The 23850-nt window shown below is 44.9% G+C and overlaps 1 protein-coding gene across 6 annotated transcripts in view; it reads right to left on the bottom strand.

The window, feature by feature from the left end:
• Positions 1 to 23850, bottom strand: part of LOC140212784 (uncharacterized) — a 237803-nt gene that overhangs the window by 114451 nt on the left and 99502 nt on the right. For all 6 annotated transcript variants that reach the window (XM_072285779.1, XM_072285783.1, XM_072285780.1 and 3 more), the window contains exons 19-22: positions 21553 to 21614; positions 20125 to 20263; positions 13148 to 13405; positions 2527 to 2706 (exon numbers count right to left, since the gene is read on the bottom strand). In XM_072285779.1, coding sequence (XP_072141880.1) covers positions 2527 to 2706; positions 13148 to 13405; positions 20125 to 20263; positions 21553 to 21614 — 639 coding nt within the window. The remainder of the gene's footprint in view (positions 1 to 2526; positions 2707 to 13147; positions 13406 to 20124; positions 20264 to 21552; positions 21615 to 23850) is intronic.

The following is a 23850-nucleotide window of genomic DNA, read 5'->3' as shown; positions in this document are numbered from 1 at the left end:
ATGCAAATGAAGAGTACACACATTATAAGAAAAAATACGAGAGCCCTGAACTTGAAAATACAAGCACTCAGGAGTCGAATTTGGTAAGTAGAGCTATCTACCCCTAGGAGCATCTTCTGAACAGAAACAACATCCACTGTGGTCTGTACCATCTGTCCAACGAAGAAATTCAAATGTATCCAAAAAGAGTTGAATTGGACGGCTCTTCATTTTATGCAGGTACGTACCCTATACATTCTTTTGCAAGGGCAGCAGTCTTTTTTCCTACATTTGAGCCTGTATTTCTTAGACGTGCCCCATAGACAGTAAAAAGTAAGCAAATTTGTATCTGCCTTGAAAAACTGACACGCTTGTCGCCGTGTGCAACAACCTTGGGAAGCCTTTATTTTAGCTTTATTTACTGCCCCATTTGTTACCACTGGCAGGCAGCCACAAAGATGTAGCAGCTGGAATCTGGTTCATCACAGGCATACTATTACAAGAATAAGCGATCTTCAGATGCTGGCTTTGACGTCGCGACGTGTGTAAGGTTGCAGAATTAAAGAACTACCAGAGTTTTCACACAAAATGTGAACTTAGTGTTAGAGTCAATAGCATTTATACAACTTCCAGCTGGCACATTAGCAACGAAAATTAACTGCACAATTTCCCAGTAATTACCAAGTGTGCAGCCCTTGAGCAATAGCTGAAGTGGTATGCATACGCTGCACAAATATATGTGCACAGCTCTACAGGACAAGCTATGTGGTGCCAGGATACAAATTTCACTGGTCCTTAGTCAACAACTGCAGAAACAACCAAAGAGGAGATCGATATGCCCTGCGAGAAGCTTCGAGGGACCGTGCTGATATCACTCTATTCAAAGGTGAAGCAGACCTTGGACACCGGCTTGGACGTCACGTTCCGCTGCCCATAAGGTTGCACAGTGAAAAAAAAAACTCCCTTGGTCTTACTTTTTGCACAGGTCATGCGGGAACACTCGACGCTCTTGTGCCCCCTGATGTTGTCTGGAATCTAACTTTCCCGCATAGCACTTAACGCATCAGAAGTCAGTGTAATTGTGCAGTAGTACGAGCGATGGCGCAAGTGTTCCGTTGCGAGCGCCACCTCATGGTGTGCATACATCGGCGCAAAAGAAATTTGCTTCCTTATCATTGGCTTGGAGATGGCATTATGCATGGCTGTCCGAAGCACGTCAGCACGCTTCACGGGACACCGGGATAGAGGAACACGGCCATTCGAACGCGCCTCAACTCACATGAATGCACTCGCAAATGACTTAGGTGTTGGTCTTTTGGCAGAGGTGAACATATTAGCTCAATATCCTTGCGCGGTGAGTCGGGCTTCCTCGATTCGTCAGAGCCCGTAGACATGTTCCATTGGTTGTAATTTGGCTAACTGGATTATTGTGTAGAAGGTGCAATAAATGCCCCTTTGGTTTGTTTCCACTACTGTGTTGTCGTTCCTTTGTTCCAAGAGCCCGCCTGAGACCCCACAAACGTGAACTGAATGTTACCATCGAACTACATACTTTTCAGGCGGCGCGGGAGTGAGAACATACAGACGAAGCAAGAGCTCCCCGCTATGTGGTGCTCACACACAGTGGTATGCAGCAAGCTGTCTACGAAAGATGACACAGGCGAAAAGTCTGACAGCACAAACTGCGGTGCACAGGGAAACTAATTTCATGATGATGCGAAAGTTTAAGTCAATGGGCTCACTGGAAAAAGATCAACTGCAATTACAACTGAAGAGGAGACTGAAACGCATCTGTAATCACATCTACACAGTTTGGAGATATCGCCATGCAGCTGTGGTTGACAAAGTGCGTGCATTAGAAAAATGGGGCGCGGCCAAGCATTATTTTTCTGAAATATTTACACCCAAATTTAGGCGTGTGGCCGTTACACAAGAATACAGGGTATTAACTAGGTCCTAATGTATTAGTACACCACTAGCATAAAATGCGAGTCATCAGCTGGAAGAAAAAGAGAAAGAAAAGGAAACCTGGTATTGAACATGCAAAGGCCCCCAGAAAGCCTGGCAGTCATAAACAAGACTATTCACCTATTCCTACATGCCTAGATAAGAAGATTCTAAAGAAGGTCGCACAATTACTGCCCCAGTACACACTTGAACAGCCACAGGCATGCACAGTTGTTCACAAAAGTTTAAAAGATACAGGTTCCACGGCAAATGTGAATCTCTGCTCTGTTAAGCCATGGCACTTCTAATTTACAGGATCACTGTGTAGGTCGCAAAAGCTACTACTACAAACTGAAACTTTGAATTCAAGGCTATGTGACCAGCCATTGTGAGAATTCAGCTTCTTCGCAAATTCCGTGTCCCGTAAACTTTTGCAGCCAACTGTGTATGCACCCACTCTCTCCATATTTGCAGCAATACCAACAACACATGCTTTGATACAGCAATATAAAGTAGGAGGTTCACGCTTGAAGTGTGCGCCTTTGTTGAGCCCACATGCTTTTTTTTCCCACTCTAGCCTAGCGAGTGCTTGTTACTCACAGTGACGGCAGCAGGCTGCCGGCCAGACAGATGCTGATACAGGGTCTGCAGCGGGTCGTTGATGGCCAGGGCATTGGTGAAACGAGTCATGATGCTTGCATACGTCCTAGCATCCATCTTCGAAGCAAGCGACAGGGCGTGGCCCCATAGGCCACACTTCACTGCCCATTCCAGTGCATCCTTTTCAGAGGCAGAGGGGAAAACAATGCCATTTTTTTATTAAATACAATGCTCCGGCCTCAGTGTAGCTACAGACAAAGAGCACTACAATGTGACACAATAATATTGGAGTAATCAGAAACTTTGGTTCATTGTATGATCGATTCATAGTGTTTAACATTCCAAAGCAAGACTTCGGCTACGAGAGATGCCGCAGTGAAGGGCTCTGGATTAATTTTGACCACCTGGGCTCCTTTAACGTGGACCTAAATCCAAGTACACGGGTGTTTTTCGAATTTCAACCCCATGAAAATGGAGCTGCCGCTGCTGGGAGTCTAACCCACAACCTTGTGCTCCGCAGTGCAATGCCATCATGGCCACTGAACCACCACAGTGGGCTGGAAAATTTGAAATATATAAGGTTGTACTGCTTGCAGTGATCAAGCTATACATCCTATGTGCCTGTACTACAAGCTTCTTACTGTTTGGGCTACAAGTCCTATCCTGTTGCACACAAGAAAGGTTTCCTGCAGAGACTTTAGGTGCCAGTATCTCAAGGCGGCATGCAGTTAACTTGGCTTGTAGTATTTGAGGTGTTTTGCATATAAGCTTGCATAATGAAGAACAGACACAGGTTGAACATTCAGAAAAGGTTCCACGGTGCAACATTGCAATGACGCTCTTTAATAAATCAGAACAATAAATGTGTACAGCAAAAAGAAGGAAAAATAAGAAGTTATATGAATAAAATTAGTGCAGTGCGAAACAATGAAGTACTACATGAAAAGCATAAACAATAAACATCAAACATATGAGTGATATATCCATTAGTATCAAATATCATAGTGGAACACCGTTAAAAGGAAGCTTTAGCTCGGGCCCAACTCCGACGTGGCCTATTCAAATACATATAAAACGCAAAAACGTTTTTCTGAGGTAACCCCTGGACCGATTTTAATGAAATTTGTTGCATTTGAGAGAGAAAGCTGAATTCTAGTGAATGTTGGAAGCGGAATTTCGATTTAGGGCCTGAATACCTTTTAAAAGATTTTCAAAAATTCGACAGTTAGAAAAATATAGAAGCATGAAGTTTACAAATTAATAACTCTGCATCAAGAACATATATCGCAGTTCTGTAAACAGCATCCATTAGATCATTCAAAGCAGACAAATCCGATATGCCAATTTATAGGTTATGTGAATTCGTTACGTTATGCACATTTTCATATTGCTAAATTTGTTTAAGATTCATGCGTAACATATCCATTTTGTCTGCTTTAGATGTACTATCAGATGCAATTCACAGAATTGTGATATCATTTTTAATTGCTGACTTACAGAGTTGTAAACTTGATAGTTTCGTTTCCTGAAAATTTTCAATTTTTGTCAATTTTTAATAAAAAATTGACGATGTAAATAAAAAATTCGAAACCAACAGTCACTAGGCTTTAAGCTTTTCTTTTAAATGCAACAAACTTTGTCACATTTGGTGCAGTGGTTGCTGAGAAAAACAAATTCTGCTTTTACATGTACAGTGGAACCTCGGTTATACATCCCCCGGTTTTGCGACGACACGGGTTTTACAACAGATTAGCGCAGTCCCGGCGAAGTCCCCATAGAAGCAATGCATTAAAAACCCCGGTTATCTGATGCAATTTCAAGCCTGACCCCCGTTATACGACGACCCTCGCGAAGTGCGGGACGGAATGGCAGACGAAAGAAAAGTGCTGCGGGTCTCTTTGCTCTTTCCCTCACCAGCAGCCGCCCGCGACACTCGCTGTGCTGAAATAGAGCCTTTTCTTCTCCACAATCACTTTCTCTCTCACTTCTCAGTGGTGTCACCTCTAGTCATGCTGGGGAAGCGTATCTCTCTCCCCCCCAGCAGCCGGCCGCGACGCCCGCTGTGCTGAAATACTGCCTTTTCTTCTCCACAATCACTTTCTCCCTGGCCCCGCACACACTCAAGTTCAAGAAATGGCCACAGAGGGCGAAAAAAATCGACCACGCGCCGCTGCTAATCAAACAAGCATAGTTGAAGCACTCAAGGGATGCCCGAGTTAGTTTCAATATCTCCCGCTAGGGGTGCCGTAATAAGCGAAATTTTTTCTTACAAACTTTCTCCTACAGTTACCGAAGCATGTTTATTACATAAAATAGGCCATAAAATTATCATTGCTAACTAGATACTGTACTTTTAATTAGTAAGTCTAGTGTTTTTTGTCATTATAAACGCAAATAGCGTTCAGCATCATCTATCTTCCACGTGACCTCTGGCCTGGATTTAAAATTTTTACTGGTATTTTCGAGTGCATAGCGGCACGGATTCATTCGTTCGTACACTTAGACTGGTTGCTTCTTTTTGCTAAAGCTAGTTTATTGTGCTTCGATGTCTCCCGTTATTTAACTTGTGGTGAAGTGACGTGTTTGCAAGCGGACGTGTAAGCCCGAAAGCTACGTTTTGGTCGTGAGCCATGCATCTGCATCAAAACGGGAAACGCATTCTGCGACTAAGGACAGCAGTACCGGTGAGTTGTTTAATATCGCTGCCTGAATCCTTATGTCATATTGCTCTCGTTAACTTACAGGCGGAGCCAAGTTAACGAACTAGATGCTGCATTACATATGGGCAGTCAGGACCCTCCGTTGCTGTTTCCGAAATAAACTTTTAGTTGTGAATTCACGAAAGAGAAAGCGATATCGGAACGTACGTCACATTTTTTATCTCGTTGTAGCCGTAGCCATGGGTGACAGAGTAGCCTTATCAATGTATATTTTTTCGAGTCGGCCTGCAAGTTCTTTCGTCCACAGAACCGAATAACCCTTTGATAAACTGAAGCTAAAGTAGTGAATTTAATGTATCAAACAATTTCACGAATGATAATTCCCCCATATTTCGTACCTGTTGGTTCCAAATGTTCTTTCAGTTCAGTTTGGTTTACCTCAGAACATTTATTTTTGCAGTAGTGAAGCGGTGCATCATGTTCATGCAGAAAAAGAATGCATCATTTCTAATAGCTTCATGTCTTTCATGCATTTGCTCAAGAAACCAGCAATGTGATCTCTTCTAGTGTATAAATGAGCGCACAAATGCTCTTATTTGTGATCTTAATAATACTCAAGCTGTTGACATGCATTGTAGTTAGGCAGGCATCAATTTTATGGAGAGTAGCAATATTTATTGACCATGCTGCTAAGCACCCTAGAACAAACAGTGTACATTTGCATGTGTTCTGTAGTCACAAACCATTACAATGTATATGTTACACCTTTTCGCATTTCATATTGTAAAATTGTGCTTATTCCATTTCTGATGCAGCCCAAATTTCTGTTCCAGACATGCAGTAATGAGGACGGCACCAGTATAAAGCAACAAACTCCACGCACTAAAGAGAAGTTGCTGCCTGCTACAAGGTCATTGTGTCGACTTTGACTGCTACTACAAGGTAAACAACACCTGGTTCAGAAATATATATGCTTGATATATGATGTATTGGCTTGCTAGTCTTGAGATACATGTAATTTGTTTGTAGCAGATGATATGAACGTTTGTTCGTATTTACAGTTCAGCATAATTGGTTCGAACATAAAAGAAAACACTACATGACTTTGGATAATCTCTGCTGTATCTCATGTGTCACTGTTCTGTCCCAACAGAGTCTGTGCCAAGCACATCTTGGTCATCACGGGAACCCCCATCGACACCAACAGGACGGGGCTGGAGCCGAATTCGCAAGGCTTTACACCACGAACAAAGAAGTCGTTCCAGAAGTATTTGGACGAGATATCAAGTCTACAGATGACTGTGTCAAGAGTAAAAAGAGCCTTCGCCATCATTCACCCAGCACGGATATTGGCCGAGTCATCCAGGTACCCCAACAACAAAAATTCTGTGTCTTCAGATGTACCTGCAACCTCTGAACAAGCACAGACGACGCTGGCCAAAAGAGTTCCGTCAGCTTGCCCTTCCTTAATGAGCTTCATGGCCTTGTCAAATACCATTTGTGCTAAGTATAATCTTTTTTCAATGAATGTAAGCTTTTTCATTCCACATTCTTGTTAAAGATCCTTCCTCTTCCTCATCCAAAAATTAAAGGTCAACCAATTCTCTGCTCATACTTCATACCAGTCAGTCTACTGTAGTAGCATAACATATGTGTAGCACCCGCCGTGGTTGCTCAGTGGCTATGGTGTTGGGCTGCTGAGCACGAGGTCGCGGGATCGAATCCCGGCCACGGCGGCCGCATTTCGATGGGGGCGAAATGCGAAAACACCCGTGTGCTTAGATTTAGGTGCACGTTAAAGAACCCCAGGCGGTCAAAATTTCCGGAGTCCTCCACTACGGCGTGCCTCATAATCAGAAAGTGGTTTTGGCACGTAAAACCCCAAATATTATTATATGTGTAGCAGTATTTTCTAGTGTACGTCGCCATGTGCAATTCCTCTCCTGAAATAGTTGATGCGGCATTGGCGTGTGTCTTGCATTAACATTTGCACTGTGTGCTATGTAGCATTAAACTTTAATTCTTAATGATTTTGGCTTTCAGTGCTTGCAAGGTAGAATGGCTTCTTTCTTGAATGCAAGCTTTCTCATTCCCATATTTAATCCCTAGTCTCGTTCAGAATTGGTATTCTTGCTCGACAGCCTGTGTTTTTGTGCAAGCTACATTGAAGCGATCTACGTATTGCGGAATCTTGTTTCGCTGCTGTCCGACTTGATACTCATCATCGTGTTACGTTTCTCGCACGTGGGAGCCTGGTCAGTTGCATTGGGAAACAGTCTCTCGACGCAAGCACCTGCTCCTGCAGTCTGCACAGCAACATAGACTCCGAATTTACACACACCGTGACTGGTGCTCCCCATTCCGTCCTTTCCTGCTGCTGCCGTGTGCAAATTTTGCTTGTGGCCTTCCTCGGCCACGATTTGGCATCAACGGAGACTATCATACGTGATTACATGGTCCGAAGTGTATGAAGTTGATATCCACATGTGTGGAAAGGCCTGCAAAAGTGGCTGCAAAATGGTGATGTCCACAAAACCGACCATGCCCATATTTAGAGAATGTGGGGCACCAAGTGTGAGTTACACATTAGTGGCATGCGAAAGAACAAAAAGAAACATGCAGGTTGGAAAGGCGGTAACGCTAAAATGCCGGGCACTCCATGTCGCTGTGTTGGCTGCGGCAGCAGATGCTTGCGTCACCCGATTGCTTCGCAAAGCAAGTTGCTCATCTTCAACGGTGACTGTCGGTGCAAACACGTGGGACACACAGTCCAATCTGCTTGCGCTGCTGGTTGTTGCTTGTTACCAGACCACCATGTGCAACGAAGGCAACCACTATGCCTGCAGTCGGACGGTTGAATGTGCCATAAGCAACCCGTGTGCATGTATGCTCACTGTTGTCATGTGGATCATAGCCAGTGTATACAGTGCAGTCCACTTATAACGATACCACATATAACGATATATCGGTTATAACGATGGGTCGACATGAGAGTGTCATTTTATGCATTAGGTCTATGGGGAAAAAAACCATTTATAACGATAGGTTATTCACCGCATATCGGATATAACGATCAAAATTTTGCAGTCTGGACGGCGTTTTCCGTGCCAAATAATCGTAACGTTTGCGTTGCTTAGTTCCCTGAAACGAACGATGTCGAGACGAGGCGATGTTTACCTCCGCAAGTTCGTATCTGCCGCCATTACCGCGCAGCGCGTCTCGCCCCGCCCGCGCACGAGTAGGCGCAGCCAACGTTGGCGCAGCGCGCCACAAGATGGCGCTAGCTGCTTCATGCGCGTCGGCTACAGTCGCTCCGAAAGAGAGAGAAAGAAAAAAAGAAGCGACAAGCAAAGCGGCGCGATGGCGCCCGTCCCGCATCTCTCTCGCGATAGCAGGCTGACGCCACCGAAGCAGCGTGCAACCAACGGTTCAACCCAGTTCGAAGATGGCGCCGACAAAGCGCAAAGCTGTGTCGCTTGACACGAAGATGGATATTTTGCAGGACTCTCGATGCGGCTTCAAGGTGAGCGCCCTCGTGGAGAAGTATGAGCTCGTCCAGTTAACGATATCAACCATCTTGAAAACCGGGAGCACCGCGATTGTGAAGGCAGGAGCTATCAGCGGCCATTCCGATCAGCGGAAAAGGGGTTAGATACCCTTTGTACGCCGATGTTGAAGAGGTGCTTTACCAGTGGTTCATCACCAATTGCTTCAAGAAGGCGGGCTTTGTGCGTAAGGACGAACATCCCCAACCCGCTGAGACCGACCCGGTGGAAGTCGCTGACATAACCGAGCTCTGGGAGCTCGTTCCTACTGGTGACACAGGTGGTGTGTCGAAGGAGGAGTTTTTGACTGCAGACAGTGCTGCCTCGTTCTGCGATGAGGTCACCGACGAGGCGATCGCCGAAAATGTGCTGTTTCGACAGACGCAAAGTTGTGCGACGGTGGCGACGGCATCAGCGACAGTGACAACGAGATCGACAGTGGCTCCTTGACCCCGACCACGATGTCCACGCAAAGTGCACTGTCGTCGATCGACTCCTTAATTGATTTTATGCATGCTAAAGGATTGCCGCCAGTGTTCGCGCAGCAGCTGGAATCTATGCACACCGCGGTTGTGAAGCTGAAGCTGCCGCAAAAGCAAGTGCAGATTTCGGACTATTTCGGCGCGCCTAATCCTTGACACGGTCATTGGCGCTAGAAATAAAGTTTGTTTTTCACGGCCTACTGTATACATCATCTATTCTTTAGAGCAAGTAGCGAATTCGAGTTCAGAGCTGCAAAGGTAAAGAGCGCAAACGCGTTTAAATTTTTTTTTTTTTGATAACTGCAGTCCAGATATAGCGATCATCGGTTATAACGATCATATTTTTCGTCTTTCTCGATATCGTTATAAGTGGACTGCACTGTAGTGCCAATGTGTTATGTTAGAGGTATGCTGAAGTGATTTGATTGCATAGCCTTATTTCAATACTGTACCACTTGGTCATGGTTGCCGTGTTACATTTCTGGGATGTGGCGGCCTGGTCAGTTGCATTGGCCAAAACCCTCTCAAGGTAAGCATCTGCTCCTGCAGTCCGCACAGTGACATAGACTTCCTGTTTACACGCACCGTAATTTATGCTCCCTGTTCCGTCTTTTCCTGCTGCAGCCGTGTGCAAATTTTGCTTGTGGCCTTCCTCGGCCATGATTTGGCGTCAGCGGAGGCTATCATAGGTGATTACATAGTCTGAAGTGTATGAGGTTTATATCCACATGGGTGGAAAGGCCTGCAAAATGGCGATTCCCACAAAACAGACCATGTCCATATTGAGAGCAGGTGGTGCATCAAGTGTGAGCAACACTTTAGAGGCCATCGAAGGGACAAAAAGAAACGTGCAGGTTGGAAAGGAGGTAACGCTAAAATGCCAGGTAGTTCATGTCACGGTGTTAGAAGTACAGGTGGAACGACGGAGCGCCGCCGCCGTGCACTCGCTGTGCTGAACTTCGGTACCTCCGCTCCATCACGCCACCAGATGGCAGGAGCGGTCGCGGGGCCGACAAATCGGGCGAGCCGGCTCCTATTGCGTATTTGTGGACGAGCGGTCCCCGTCAAGTCGAAGCAGTTGGTGCCACGTTGCGCCCTTGTTTTCATTCTTTTTGTGCGACGACAAGCTATGCTATTCGTGTGAGCAAGCCGTGAAATTAGTATTAGTGTTGCGAAGATTTAGAGTTGCATTCTAACAAAGGTACACCGGGCCTTGAAAATGTCGGGCACCGTCGATTTCACAGTGCGAATTAACAACCTTTTTGATGCCATGAATCGCAGACACCCTAAGGAAGGTCTTAGATTAGGCGGAAAGGATTTTGAAGTGCTGGAATCCTCTCTACAGTGGCTTAATGATTGGGAGGAAGAGGTCAAGGCAGGACGAATTCTCCCTCAAAGTTTTCTCTCACAAACTACAGCTGAGGGCTTGCGAGTGACTATTCTGTTGACAATTCAACTCTCAAACTACTTGTTAAAGAAATGTGATTTCAAATATGTGTTAACTGCAAAGTTTAACCAAGACGTTCTGGAAAAGTATTTTGGTGTCATACGCCAAGCTGGGGGCCAAAATGAACATCCTTGCTTGCCGACGTTTTTGCAATTATACAGCATGCTATCCATTTACAGTCTCGTAAAGCCACCCAAGTACGGAAATTGCCAGTTACTGCCCAGTGAAGAGCCATGTCTCCTTAGCTTGTCTGATTTGACGTCATCTTTTGAGGAGGATGTGCTCAGTCAATCACGGCTGGATGAGCTGAAGAGTAGGCTTGACGGATTCGTGCAAGATGGCATTGAGTGTGATGATGTATTTGACTCTGTACCTGCATCAGACAGCATCACCGACTGCATAATTTACTATCTATGTGGGTTTCTGTGCAGGAAAGTCCTAAAAAACACAAATTGTTCACTGTGCAAGCTTGAATTGACTGCAACAGGTGATTTGTCAAGAGCTGAAGCAGCTCTTGTTTTGAAAACAAGAGGAGGACCGACGCACCCAAATGCTGCCCTATTTCATCTTTTGAAAGAAACTGAAAGAAAATTTCAGAAGCACGCTGGCGATAAGCAAGCGCATGACTTAACTATTGACTTTGTGTTAGATAATTACAACCTGTCATTTCCATGTCAGGAACATAAAGTAGACATCATGGCACAAGTTCTTCACTACTATGTAGGAGTGCGGATGCGGCAATATTGCAAGCAACTCAACATTATTGAGAGCAACAAATCTCAAACGTTGCGCAAGCTTTCAAAACTAGTCCAGTGATGTTGCTGCCTCAAAGTTTAAGTCATAGTTTTTGTTTTTCACGTGTGTTTTCAATACTACTCATATCTTTCACGTGTGTTTTCAGACTACTCACTTCGCTAAAATTCACTGCTTTAAGTGCATCAAGCTAGCGTTAACAAAGGTTGTATTCATCACACATGTTTTATGCGTAATCAACGACCGCTAATTGCTTCGAATGTCCGAGACAGCAACCAACAGTACGTTTTGCTGCTGTAATACTGCGGCTAATATGTTATTTTTGTCTAACTAGGTAAACATTACTTCGACAAACAAAACTAACTTCTGTCATATTTCAACGCGACTTATTCACTGTCATATTCCTAAATGCACGATTTCACATGTCCGAATGCGAAGACATCCCCCTATCGCGAACATTCAAGGTGGTGAATTGACATATTAAACAGATATCTATGGCTGTATCACCAAAATCTCGTATTTCTTCACCGTTTTTACCTTATTGCGCTCGTCATAGCGTGAAGGCTGAGTTCTTTTATTTGTTTCGAGCGGTGTTCACGGCCCCGAAGCGACCACGCATGACACCTCGCATCGGCCACGAGTACTGTGGCGCCATCTCGGGCCTTCTGCACAAGACGCGGACCGAAGTTCCCCCTTTCCGGAGGTGCCGTTCGTCCACCTAAAATACTTCTAACACCGTGGTTCATGTCGCTGTGTTGGCTATGGCAGCAGATGCGTGCATCACCCAATTGATTCGCAATGCAACTTATAGCGACTGTCAATGCAAACAGGTGGGACACTGTCTAATCTGCTTGCGCCACTGGTTGTCACTCATTACTAGACCGCCACGTGCGACGAAGGCAAGCACTGTGCCTGCCCCGCCCGAAGAAGCTGCTGACTTGGGTCAAATTCGAGGAGCGAGAACAAAAGCTTGCCGACGCATTGACAATGACAATACACGTTTCGGGCTACTTGAACGTCACGATGCTTGGCACACATCAGTGTATTGTAGTGCAACGAGTTGTGAAACGCCTCGCATTATGTAGATGCCAAATATGGTTGCATCTACAAAATATTTTGGTGACTTCGGATTGTGCTTTTTTGCTCACATTTCTTTTTTTTTTTCAACACAAGGATGAGGTACTAATGTGTTTTCTTTAGTTGCTGACAGGCGATAAAAGCAATCCATGTCCAAAATTGGCCCTCACAATGAGTAGCAGCATAGAAGACTGCGGAAGCCGGAGCGAGTGGCAAAATGTCGTAATGTCTCACTCTCACGGGACCATCTTCTGCATCATGGCAGTAAAAATGAAATCAACTGGTTGTGGAAAAGCTATAACGTCCAATTATTTACAGCACCCTAAGGCTTGTCAGTGTTTTTTCTAGGGTATAGAACCTTCATTTACCTTAAAAAAAAACTGGGAGTCAAAGATATCATGTCAGTACTCCTTTAAAGAAACATCAATAGCAAATATTACCCCAAGCTCAAGTCAAAAACCATGGTCTTCAAAATCTATCTTCTATTCCAAGAGATGGCTTAGTTGCTGGAAAAATTGCAACCGAAGATACTGCATTATCTGAAGACAGCAGATCACTCAAGAGAATGGGTAAAGATGTGTCATCCACATGTCTCTGCACCATGCAGGAATCCCGCGTTGCACACAAACACACAGATATTGCATTGAGGAATCTCACCTTTTTATGCCCAAAAAGGAGGAACTCGCGGAATTTCGTTAGCGTGTGACTTGAGCTCGTGGTCCCAAGTTGGGCACGATCAGACACCACAATTCCCTCATCAGGCGATGGGCTGCTGCCATCATCAGCACCCTCGGGCGAGGTCACTTCACCTCCCTCCCCTCCTGGTCGGCCCGCAAGCACTGACGTAGACGCTGATGGCTCCAAGATGTTGTGGCCCCGAAGAAGCAATTCAGCAATGTCCGAACCTGAGACAAACTGCAATGTCCATCGATTATTTCCAATTGCCCACTTTCACCCGAGACAAAAGCATGACGAGTAGGCATCACTGTTTAATGGCCCAACCGTCACTCGCGCCATCTGAGCATGATGAAGACTATCAAAGTAATGAAGGCAAGTGTACAGTAACCCAAAAATGTTCGCAGGTCACAGGATCTACGAAAAAGCTGAGTTGCTGCAAAGCCTGCGCACACAGTTTCGCTGTGTTAATTCCCTGTTATGCAGTGCAGACATTTTCTTACGCTTTATGGGCCATTTCTCCCATACCAGCATGTCATACACGGTGGCTTTGTTGCTTTGACTACACGGCTTGAATTTAAAATTTACACTACAGTAAAATCTCGATATACTGAATGTCACGGCACTGCTGGAAGTGATTATTTTGAAATATTGTTGCATCAAATACACACATACAGTCATTAAATACTAAATTTAACAAGAGAAATCTCCCACATTTGAAAGCAGCACATCCACAACTGCATTTATGGTGATAAGGACTTCAAGACATAAAAGTCAGAACACGCATTTATGTGAAGTCATTAAAGGAGTACTGACTCAAAATTTCAAAGTCGAGTTAATGTGCGAGACCGATTTATGCGGGCGCACACACATTGTCTGCAAAATATCAATGGCAAATACAGCTCAGAACATATTTAAAATCAATTTTAAAGCCAACCACCAATTTAAGCCAACCGCAAAACACAGCACCTCGCGACATCGACATCAAGAAAGGAATGTAAACCAAGAAAATGCTACGTCACAAGTTTGCGCTGCCGTCGGGGCGGGCCCTGAGAGCAAGTTTCTCGCCGCTCTGACCGTCCCGGTGTCTCTCTGTTTTTTTCCCTGGTCGTGACTCTGACCAGCTTTCGCCGCTGATGGCGGCACAAAATTCGGCTAAAATTTGTAATAACCATACACCGACCTCGAAAGTGTGCATGTTACAAAACATTGCGCAATATAGTAAATCATTTGCATGATTTTGACTCGCAAGTGGTCAGCGCAGCCGCTACTGCAATCGTCTCTGCGAAGCGGGTCACCTGGCTAGCGCGTTTTCTCATCGCTACTAACGGCATCTGGAAAACTAATTGTATTGTCACTTAGGAGCGACATAAATGTGCAGACATTGATTGTGTTGATGAATATAGAGGCTTTATTACCAGCTGTGGATGGGTTGCAAGGGCCGTCGGCCTCGGATCCGACGACCAGCGAGCTAGGCCTACATACCGTTTCCCAGCAATCGTCAGCTCGCGTGGCTTGCTTGCTGGCTATACCGCCGACATCGATAAACGGCAGAAATGGTCTGAATATGGCGTGCCACTGGACGCTTAGAATTGACCCCATTGAAGAGCAGCCAGATTTGCTCGTTTCATTTCAAGCGTGCCTGGTATAAACAAAACCGGCCGAGCTTAGAGCAGTTCGATTATCTTCCACCAAGACTCCGTACCCCCAAGCCTGATGCTGTGCCGACTTCTGCCTCACCTAGTGTCTTTCTCCGGAATATGCTTCATTCCCAAAGCTCCCTCGACAAATGTTGCGTACTACTTGTACCAGTGTGTACACATATTGATAGCTGTCGCTAGCTGCACTTTCCAAGTCACTGCTTTGTAGTGGATCCAGTCAAATGTGGTTAGCCATGTCTAATTCGGCGGTGACTATGGCAAGCAGGAAATAGTCACCGCTGGATGACGAAAACGAGGACGACGATGATGATGAGGACATCGCAAAACATGTGCACGTGTAGCAGACGAACTAGCAACACAAAGCTCGTGCACTGGTGAGCCCGCTGGCGTGGTATGTTACAGTTTTGTGCGATCATGTCTCCAGCTGTGTTTACAACATTCCTTCTTTGGCCCATCTCGTTGCTCCCTCAAACCGAAACTTAGACTGGTTGCTACAAACAAGACTTCAAATAATTACCTGTCGTGCTCTGAAGCCAATGATGTTTTGTGCCGTGATTACTGGGTCATTAGCTACTTACTGCAGCAGATAAAACAAGATCGAAAATTTTTGTGTCAATACTCCTTTAAGTTGTGAAGTCATCTTCGCCTTCATGCGCTCATGCACTTTAGCGCTGTTTTAAAACAGGGTGTAGGCGTGTATATGAATGAAGGCTCCCTAGTACAGACCTCGGATAAGTTACTATGTTCCCCATACTGACAATCAGCAACAATGTGATTATGCAACACAGTTTCGTGCATGTTCCAGCTGTGGTAGGACGAAACACAATGCTGCAGGGTTGCAGTGATAATGACCTGCTGATTTTTGAGCATGCGCTGACTGTCACAGATGAACCATGGAGTGGCATCTTTCTTCAGAGCGTAGATGACGTGCCTCAAGTCATTGCACCCACTAGGCATATGCTCGCTGAAAATGCCGGTGGCTGGCAGTAAAGTGCAAAGCCAGCACTTATATCATTAGCATATTTGAGATCTGCACATGATGCAACACCATGCATCATGGCCAAACGTTACCGCAACCCTGACGTATCCACAAATTTCATCACTCTCCTTGTATTATTTGCCAACTTGCTGATGAACCTTGGGTTCCTGTCGTGTTTTAAGCAAATCTGCCTTTTGCCAGCTATTTTCCTTTTTAATCGTTTGAGATTATTGCAACTGTGAATGACGCAATGAGTACGATCACAATCTCCCAGTTTGCAGTGCCATGCCAACAGTGCCGATTTATGCAGTTTTTATTTCTCTAGGCCAGCATTACTGCAGGCAATGGCCATAGAGTGGGCACAAATTTGTAATCACAGCCGTTCAGGAACCTCTGCTACTGATGGTGGCACGCCAAATTTTTGCAGCTGCGTTAAGTCGTAAATGTGTATGACATCTAAAGTTACAAATTTGTTACATTGAGGTGCTACTAAAACAGAGAGATCATTAATTTCGGTGGTCGTTTTGGAAGTCGTACTAAGGAAACCATTTTATATTAAAACAATAGGCTTCTGGCTCGAAAATTTTCAAATTGTCATAAATCTGAAAAATTAGTTAATATGAGGCTCGTAGTAACGACATATCACTGCAGGTTTCTATGCTAAGAAAGCATGCTTTTGCACTGAACAAATGCTGAAAGAGTCGTACAGTGTAGCCCACTTACAAACAAACACAACTATAGCAAAATAGCGGTTATAGAGAAGTGTTCTTAATTTCCCGTTCTAATTTCTGCATTTTCAATACCATTGCGGTTCAGCTTTAACTAAGTAAATAACCGCAACTCAACGGATATAGCGTAGTATTTTTTCGAGAAAAACAAAAAATCCTTCCATCAAACATCCTTTTGAATGTTCACGTGAATCAACAATGCCAAAAAAACACCAATTCTTGGCTCCTGGCAACCTCCGCTGGCATCATTTGTCCTTTCATCCAGCTCGGCTCCTTGCGAAAGCTTGCTTGACCGCATCACACAGCTGGCGCTGCCTGGTCGCAGTCTACAAACCAAGCGACCACTTCCTTTGTATTTTTTTAATGCCAGGCAGGCCGACCGCCGGATACATGAGCTGGTTTAACTACTTCCAGAAAGGTTGCCGGTTTTGCCTTGTCTCTCGTCGCACTGTGCAGTCTCCCAGCTTGACAAGAAAACTCTCCTCCAGTTGACAGCCGCCTCACGTTTAGGGCCGCCCCAGCCCGGTTCCGCTTTTGGTGCCTCACCGTGGTAAAAAAGCAAAGCACATAGGTGCGCTCCTAAACTGCCTTTTCTCCTTGGCGTGGTGCCACCAGCTAAACCGAGTGGCCTGCGTGCCTGCGCTAACAAACCTGAAGTGCGGCATCACTGCTCACAGGTAAAAAACAGATCATTGTTGCTACTAGTGGACTAACGGGATCTGGCTCTTATCACAGCATGCTTGAACTTTACCATGGTATCAGTTTGGCCTGCCCTGTGCTTCCTGCAATGACCAACTTTTCGACAATGTCAAGTTCAGTGAGACCCGGAATGTCCACGGCGAAACGAAAGGTGCTCTCTCTGAAAGTGCAACACGCTATTTTGGATGAAGTTCGCCAGAAAGGCAAGAAGAGCGACATTCCGCGGAAGTATGACATAGCGCAGTCAGCTTTATAGTCATAAAAAATGGAAGCAAAATTGATGCTGTTTTGAGCGGAAGCGAATCCTGCTAGCGAAGGCCGGAAGTATGAGGGTTGTTCTTGGCCACAACAACTTTAATCCAGGCAATGGATGGTTGCAGCGTTTTAAAGAACGGCACGGCATCACATATAAAAGCACTGTCGGTGAAGCTGTGTCCGTTGACAAGGATGGTCTCCAGCGATGGATGGAGAAGCACAGCAGCCGCATCCTTGAGACATATGCCGACAGGGACATGTATAATGCTGACGAAATCTTGCTTTTTTCGGTTAATGACAGCAAAAAATCTCGCGGGAAAGATGGACGAATGTGTGGCAGAAAAAAAAGAACAAGAATCACATCACAGTGTTGGTGTGCACGAACATGGACTGCTCAGACAAGCAGCCCCTATTGGTCATCGACAAGGCTAAGAAACCGAAGGGCTTCGCCAAGGTGCTGTCAATGCCAGTTGCATATACACACCACACCAAGGCATGGATGACGGGAGACATCTTCTGTAAGTGGCTGACCGACTTCGACAAGGAGATGAGCACAAAGAAGCGCAAAGTGGTGCTGTTGCTCAACTTGCTCAACACCATGTCAACGCACATCTAAGCGCTGTCGAGGTTCTTTTCCTGCCTCCCAACACAACCGCCAAGCTACAAACAATGGAACAGGGAGTGATCGCCAACGTTAAAGTCCACTATCGCCTCCGTATCATCGAGCGTCTGCTCATCGACATCCGAGCAGCTGACAACTCAGCTGACTTGAAGGTGCCGCTGGTGAAGGTGATATTTTTTGCAGGCAGAGCCTGGAAGGATGTGAAGTCACAGACCATACTTCACTGCTTCCAGAAAGCAGGTTTCTCGCGGGGCAGCAGCACTACCGGAGATGAAACAGCAGCAGTTGACATCGGTGCTACAGCAGTGATGAGCTTAGGGCAGCTTTGGGAGTCTGCGGGCAATGCAAACCTTGGCCCACGCGGCTTGGATTATATGGATGTTGTTCTGAACAGATGAAGACCTCGTCGCAACTGAGGAGCTGACCTCCAACAAACTCGCCACAAGCGTTTCTGAAAAGGAAATAATCGCCGATGACAGTGCCTCGGACCCCGAAGGTGATGACATTGGTGCACCTCAGCCAGTAACCCCTGGAGCAGACGTTGCAGCTGTCGGCACGTTACGTATGTAACTGAGTTCCGAACTGGGCATTTGCACTCAGTTGGACAGTGTTGAGGCCGCTGTTCTGAAATGCGAACTCGCAAAACGCGTGCAGGGGACCCTCGACCACTTTTTTTTCAGAGGGTGTAAATAAAATTTTCTACTTGGTCTACTTGACGCTTGAATTTTTTTAGGGTCCTGATATAGCGAAAAAGCAGTCATAGCGAAGTAATTTCTGATTCCCGCCGACTTCGTTATAACTGGGCTACATTGTAATGCCCTTGTAATGACAAATAATCTTCAGAAGTTGTATTTATAGTCTCTTTAGGTCACCACAGGCTATGAGAAATACTGCAGTGGAGCATTCCACACTCTACAATTCCTAGCATGCACTGTTGAAACCTTGGCGCCCAGGTGTTATTGAATTCCACTCCTCGCCCTGGTGGCATAGTGGCTTTAGTGTTGCGCTGCTAAGCCCGAGGGCATGGCATCGAATCCCGGAAGTAGCGGCCATATTTTCAATGGGGGTGAAATGCAAGAAACGCCCGTGTACCGTGCATTGGGTGCACGTTAAAGAAGCCCAGGTGGTCTAAATTAATATAGAGTCCCCCACTACAGCGTGCCTCAATCATATTTTCATTTTTGGCCCGTAAAACCTCAGAATTTAATTTGTTAATTCTACAATGCTAAAACGCTGCCACTGCATCTAGGCATTGAACCCACGGCCTCATCTTAGCCACAGAATATATTAGGCATAGTCCTTGCTGTAGGCAACTGCCACCTCTTTGAAATACCCAAAGGAACACAGTAACAAGACCTGCTTGTTATGTAAAATTTTAAAAATTTATCACAAAGTACAGAACTTATTCACATGCACTGCTTTGAAGCTACTAGAAGCCTGGCACGTGAAGAACATTCTGTGCACACAGTTTTGCCTGTGTTCAACTCTCCTGCAAGCAGAGAGGAAAGTGACATATGCCAATGAACTTCCTTCTGTATGTACACATTTTTGCCTGTGTTCAATTCTCCTGCAAGCAGAGAGGAAAATGACATATGCCAATGAACTGTCTTCTGTATGGCATCATTTTTTAGTCATGTCAGCTCCCCCTCACATGTTCTCCCTCTTTCTTCACTTTTAAACAATGGCAATTTCACACAGCAATGGGCCAACCTTCCTTGCACAGAAATCATTCAATAACACAGGAGAGCAGCATAAGCTGAAGATAATGGGTGAAAGAAGCAAACTGCTTTATGGAATATACAAAAATTGTTTGCAGCTCCTAAGCCTAAATATCTGCATGTCATCAAATCATTGCTAAGGGCTCATCTGTACAGTATTATGTCCCTAGAATAAGACACATCAGCAGGGGGAAGCATAAAGAAGATGGCGTTTTTCAATTATTTTTCATCTGCCGGTCCACACTAAGACCTGGAGGAGGAATGCCCCCAATGAGTGGCAAGAAGAGTGGTGCCTACCCCGTTTTGCCTGAGCATGAGCACAAGCAGCTCCCAAAGGAGGATGTGTGATGACCGGTCAGGCAAGCTGGGGTCTTCGGTGAATGACTGGATCTTCTGCGTGCAGAACTGGATCACATCATTCTTGTGCGTCTCAGACCTGTGTCAGGGAGTGGAATAAAACAAAATACCCATGATCAACACTTATTTCTATCAGACAATTTCATCTCGGGCGAAATGGTTTAATTAGCTGCTAGATTGAATTCCCACAAATGCTTACTGAACACTAACATTGAAAAGAAGCACTTTTTGTTTATTCACTTGCATTGTGCATGTTTCAGAGAGAGAAAGAGATCAGCATCCCCTTTGATGTCCTATTGGTTAGTGTGCCCAGGGCCGCTATTTTGTAGTGATGTCTTATGCCTTATTCTATGCTATTCTTATCATCCACCACACACGGCAGCCTGATCCCGTTGATAATGTGGAGAGACCGTCGCTGTGACCACTGGCCAAGCGCGAAAAGCCTGAAAAAGCATAGCATCGGAAAAGGCATCGCTACAAAATACCGGCCCTGCACACACATCACTACAAGGCTTACACCAGTAGTTATGTCAGCTGTTCATACTTTACTACACATAAATTTTGTATACTTTTCTTTTGATAGAGTAATGGCAGACACTACAACCTCCACAAACACTGGAGACCAGAAAGCACGAACACATAATGAATGCTATGGCACTTTGCTGGGCACACAGATCAGACCGCTTTCTGTGCTGCATTCAGCACCAATCCTGTTAGCTTTGCATCAGTGCCTAAAATTTTGCTGAGCTTTGCCTTCTTTACTGCAAGCCCTGCCCTCACCCCAGGTTGTGCCACATGACGATGTGTGAGGTAGTTGAAAACCAACAACAAGGTGTACCTGTTCACTGTCTTGGAGCTACTGAATGTTGCACAGACTTCCAAGATTTTCCCTGCTATTAAACTCATTATCTTTCAAGGAAGACCACATTTGACGTGCCGGAGGGTGGCTCGATGGGACTTATGTGATAGCAAAGGCTAGCACAAGCTCACTTGTGCATGTCAGCTATGGATGAATTATCCAACCTTCTGCCACTTTTGAAATTAAATTAACAGAAGGCTTGGCTTGGCTGATAGAAGTGCTACTACTAGCTGGGGCCTTGCATGAGGAGAGAATGAACCAGAATAAAATTACCATTGTGATAATTGGCAGCTATGCATCATGCAGATACTATGAGTATTTATTTACATCAACTGAAATGGTTACCTCCTTAAGGAAATAGGAGTAAGCTTAGCAGATTCAAAGAAGTCTTGTGCATCATAAGCATCAAATGATGGTAAAATTTGTAGAAAAGCAAAGCATCTTCTATAAGCACTGAGGTATGTATAAAAAGAGTGAGTGCAGTGACAGAAATAAAAGTCGCAGCTGACCTGACCAAAGGTCCTGGGAATGCCTGCAACTCATGGAACTGTGGATCCTTCTGGAACAAGTGCTGCACACCAGAAAAGAATTACGAAACAATAAACTGACAGCTCATTCCACATAAAGTAGGTGCAAGCATGCAGCATGCATGCAATATATTACTTGAACACCATAAGGATGCATATTTTATTCTATGTCTCATGCTGCATGACATCTTGCACATTTGTGGATGCCCAAGATGTTTGGTTTCAACCGTATGGTGCACAGCAAACACGCATAGCACGTGGCAGGCTTGGTGAAACGTAATAGGAGGACACCGTCTCTACTGGACCCAGCATGACACAGCAGGGACATGGGAGACCTAGCTGGCAAGATTTGCATCTTGATTGTTCATTTTTGCCCAAACATTTCTGGCCCACGCCCCCGAGCTGGGGAATCAGCCAATGGTTTTACCATTGCCTGAATTCCAATGTGACATTCAGAGCACTTTTCAAGCAAAATTTTCAGCTCTCTTTTTTAAGAAGTCTGTTGCAATGGCAGATGGAGAACAAATCTGAAGCCCAAATCACTACATGGAGCAGTTGAGACTACTCCACAGAAATCAGCGAATTGGACCAGTAGTCCAGGCGATGTGGCCATTTACTGTAGTGGCCAATCACTCAAATCATCCGTTAGCAGATAAATAATCCGTGTAGCAGATGATACCAGATATTAAGCAAGCAATTCAAAGTTTCGCGGCAGCAATGAATAGTCATTCGTATTGTACCAGCCTCTCTTTCACACTGAGAAAATGATGACATGAAAAGCAGTCTCTTCCAACTCAAGCAGCTAGAAGCTAATGGTTGTAATTGCCCGCTTATTGGACATGTCCATTTCAACTGCTGCTGAAGTGCTGAATGGCTGGGCTGGGATACCAGCGAGAAGAAGAGGCACCCACCGCCAGTGGGTGTCTGTTTTTAACGCAGTACTTTTAAGGAAGTACTGAATTATGAATCGTTGAATAAACATTATTAAAATTGTCTGACGGCAGAATTCGAACACAGGACTTCTGGCACAGAAGTTCAACATTGCAACCATTATGCCGCAGATGCATGGACAAGTGGAACCACTGCAATTAGCAATGATTATGCATGCTTGCAGAGTTTATTACCCTTTGCATTGAAAAAAGTATATATTGCTTGAAATTTAGTCCAATTTAGGTCCAGATAAAGCGTAATAAACAAAGCCACAAGAACGTCTGAAGCCCCAAGCATGAAGATCACGCAAATCCATGTACTACACATCATTCCCATGGTGGCTGAACAATCGCACCGTCAGAGTTCCCTCTAGTAATCATTGTAGGAAACTCTAGGGCTGAAAGTAGCGGGAAAGAACCTCGGGCCCAGTGTGTTATCATGCACTCGCGAAAACTAATTGCCTCTGGTTGGCGATAAGATGAAAATTAGCGGAAGTTTGTCACACATGCTTTTTTGACGGGCACACACCACATAGTTTTCTTGAGTGTGCGCACCTACGCAGTTCGATTACACTATGGTTGTACATATTGGTGTAAGAGCAGGAACATTTGAGTCTTGCGAAATATTATCGTGTGCGCATTTTCAAGGCCTTCAACTATGTCTATAAAAATGCATCAAATTTTTAATTCTTATAAGTTTATTTCCTTTTTTTATTGTTGTTATTCATGAATGAAGAGTACATATATATTAACGCAAAATATTTTTTTCTCACTTTACGGTCACCCTAAAAAATTACGGTAAATTTTTTTCGAGATAAGTCCTCAAGAAGAATTGGAATCTGCAATAAAAAAAATCGACACTGGGTGGTCGAATATGGCGAAAAATATCTATCCTCAAAGGGTTAAGCCCGACTCAAACTGCCCGGCATGCAGCTCGGATGGTAGCTCACTGGTTAGTGCATCCAGCTCTCAGCTACACACAGGCATAGTGGCCTGTGTTCAATTACCGGCAGTGCTAGTGAGCAAAAGTCTAATTTGACTTCTTACAAGTTACATTTAGTGTTTGCATTGCTTTGTGTCATCTTGTCTGCCTCCTCTTGTGTGTCGTATGTTAAATTATGCAAGAAAGCAAACAAAAGCATCAAAGGCCAGAAATTACTAAAAAACAGTGTGGGCCAAACTCTTTTATGAAAAGAGCCATCATTTGCCAAGTGCATGCTAGATGGCACAACTTTCTGCACCACCAACACAGATGCTTAACACCAACACGGACAGTACATGCATCATACCAGCAAAAATTTTCTCAACATGCATCTGAAGGAAGGTAAGTAAGAGCAACAACATCTACAGT

The sequence above is a fragment of the Dermacentor andersoni genome, unplaced genomic scaffold (assembly GCF_023375885.2).
Source record: "Dermacentor andersoni unplaced genomic scaffold, qqDerAnde1_hic_scaffold ctg00000042.1, whole genome shotgun sequence".
Taxonomy (NCBI): Eukaryota; Metazoa; Arthropoda; class Arachnida; order Ixodida; family Ixodidae; genus Dermacentor; species Dermacentor andersoni.
The sequence above is the reverse complement of the archived record's forward strand: the minus strand, read 5'-3'. Positions and strand labels throughout refer to the sequence as shown.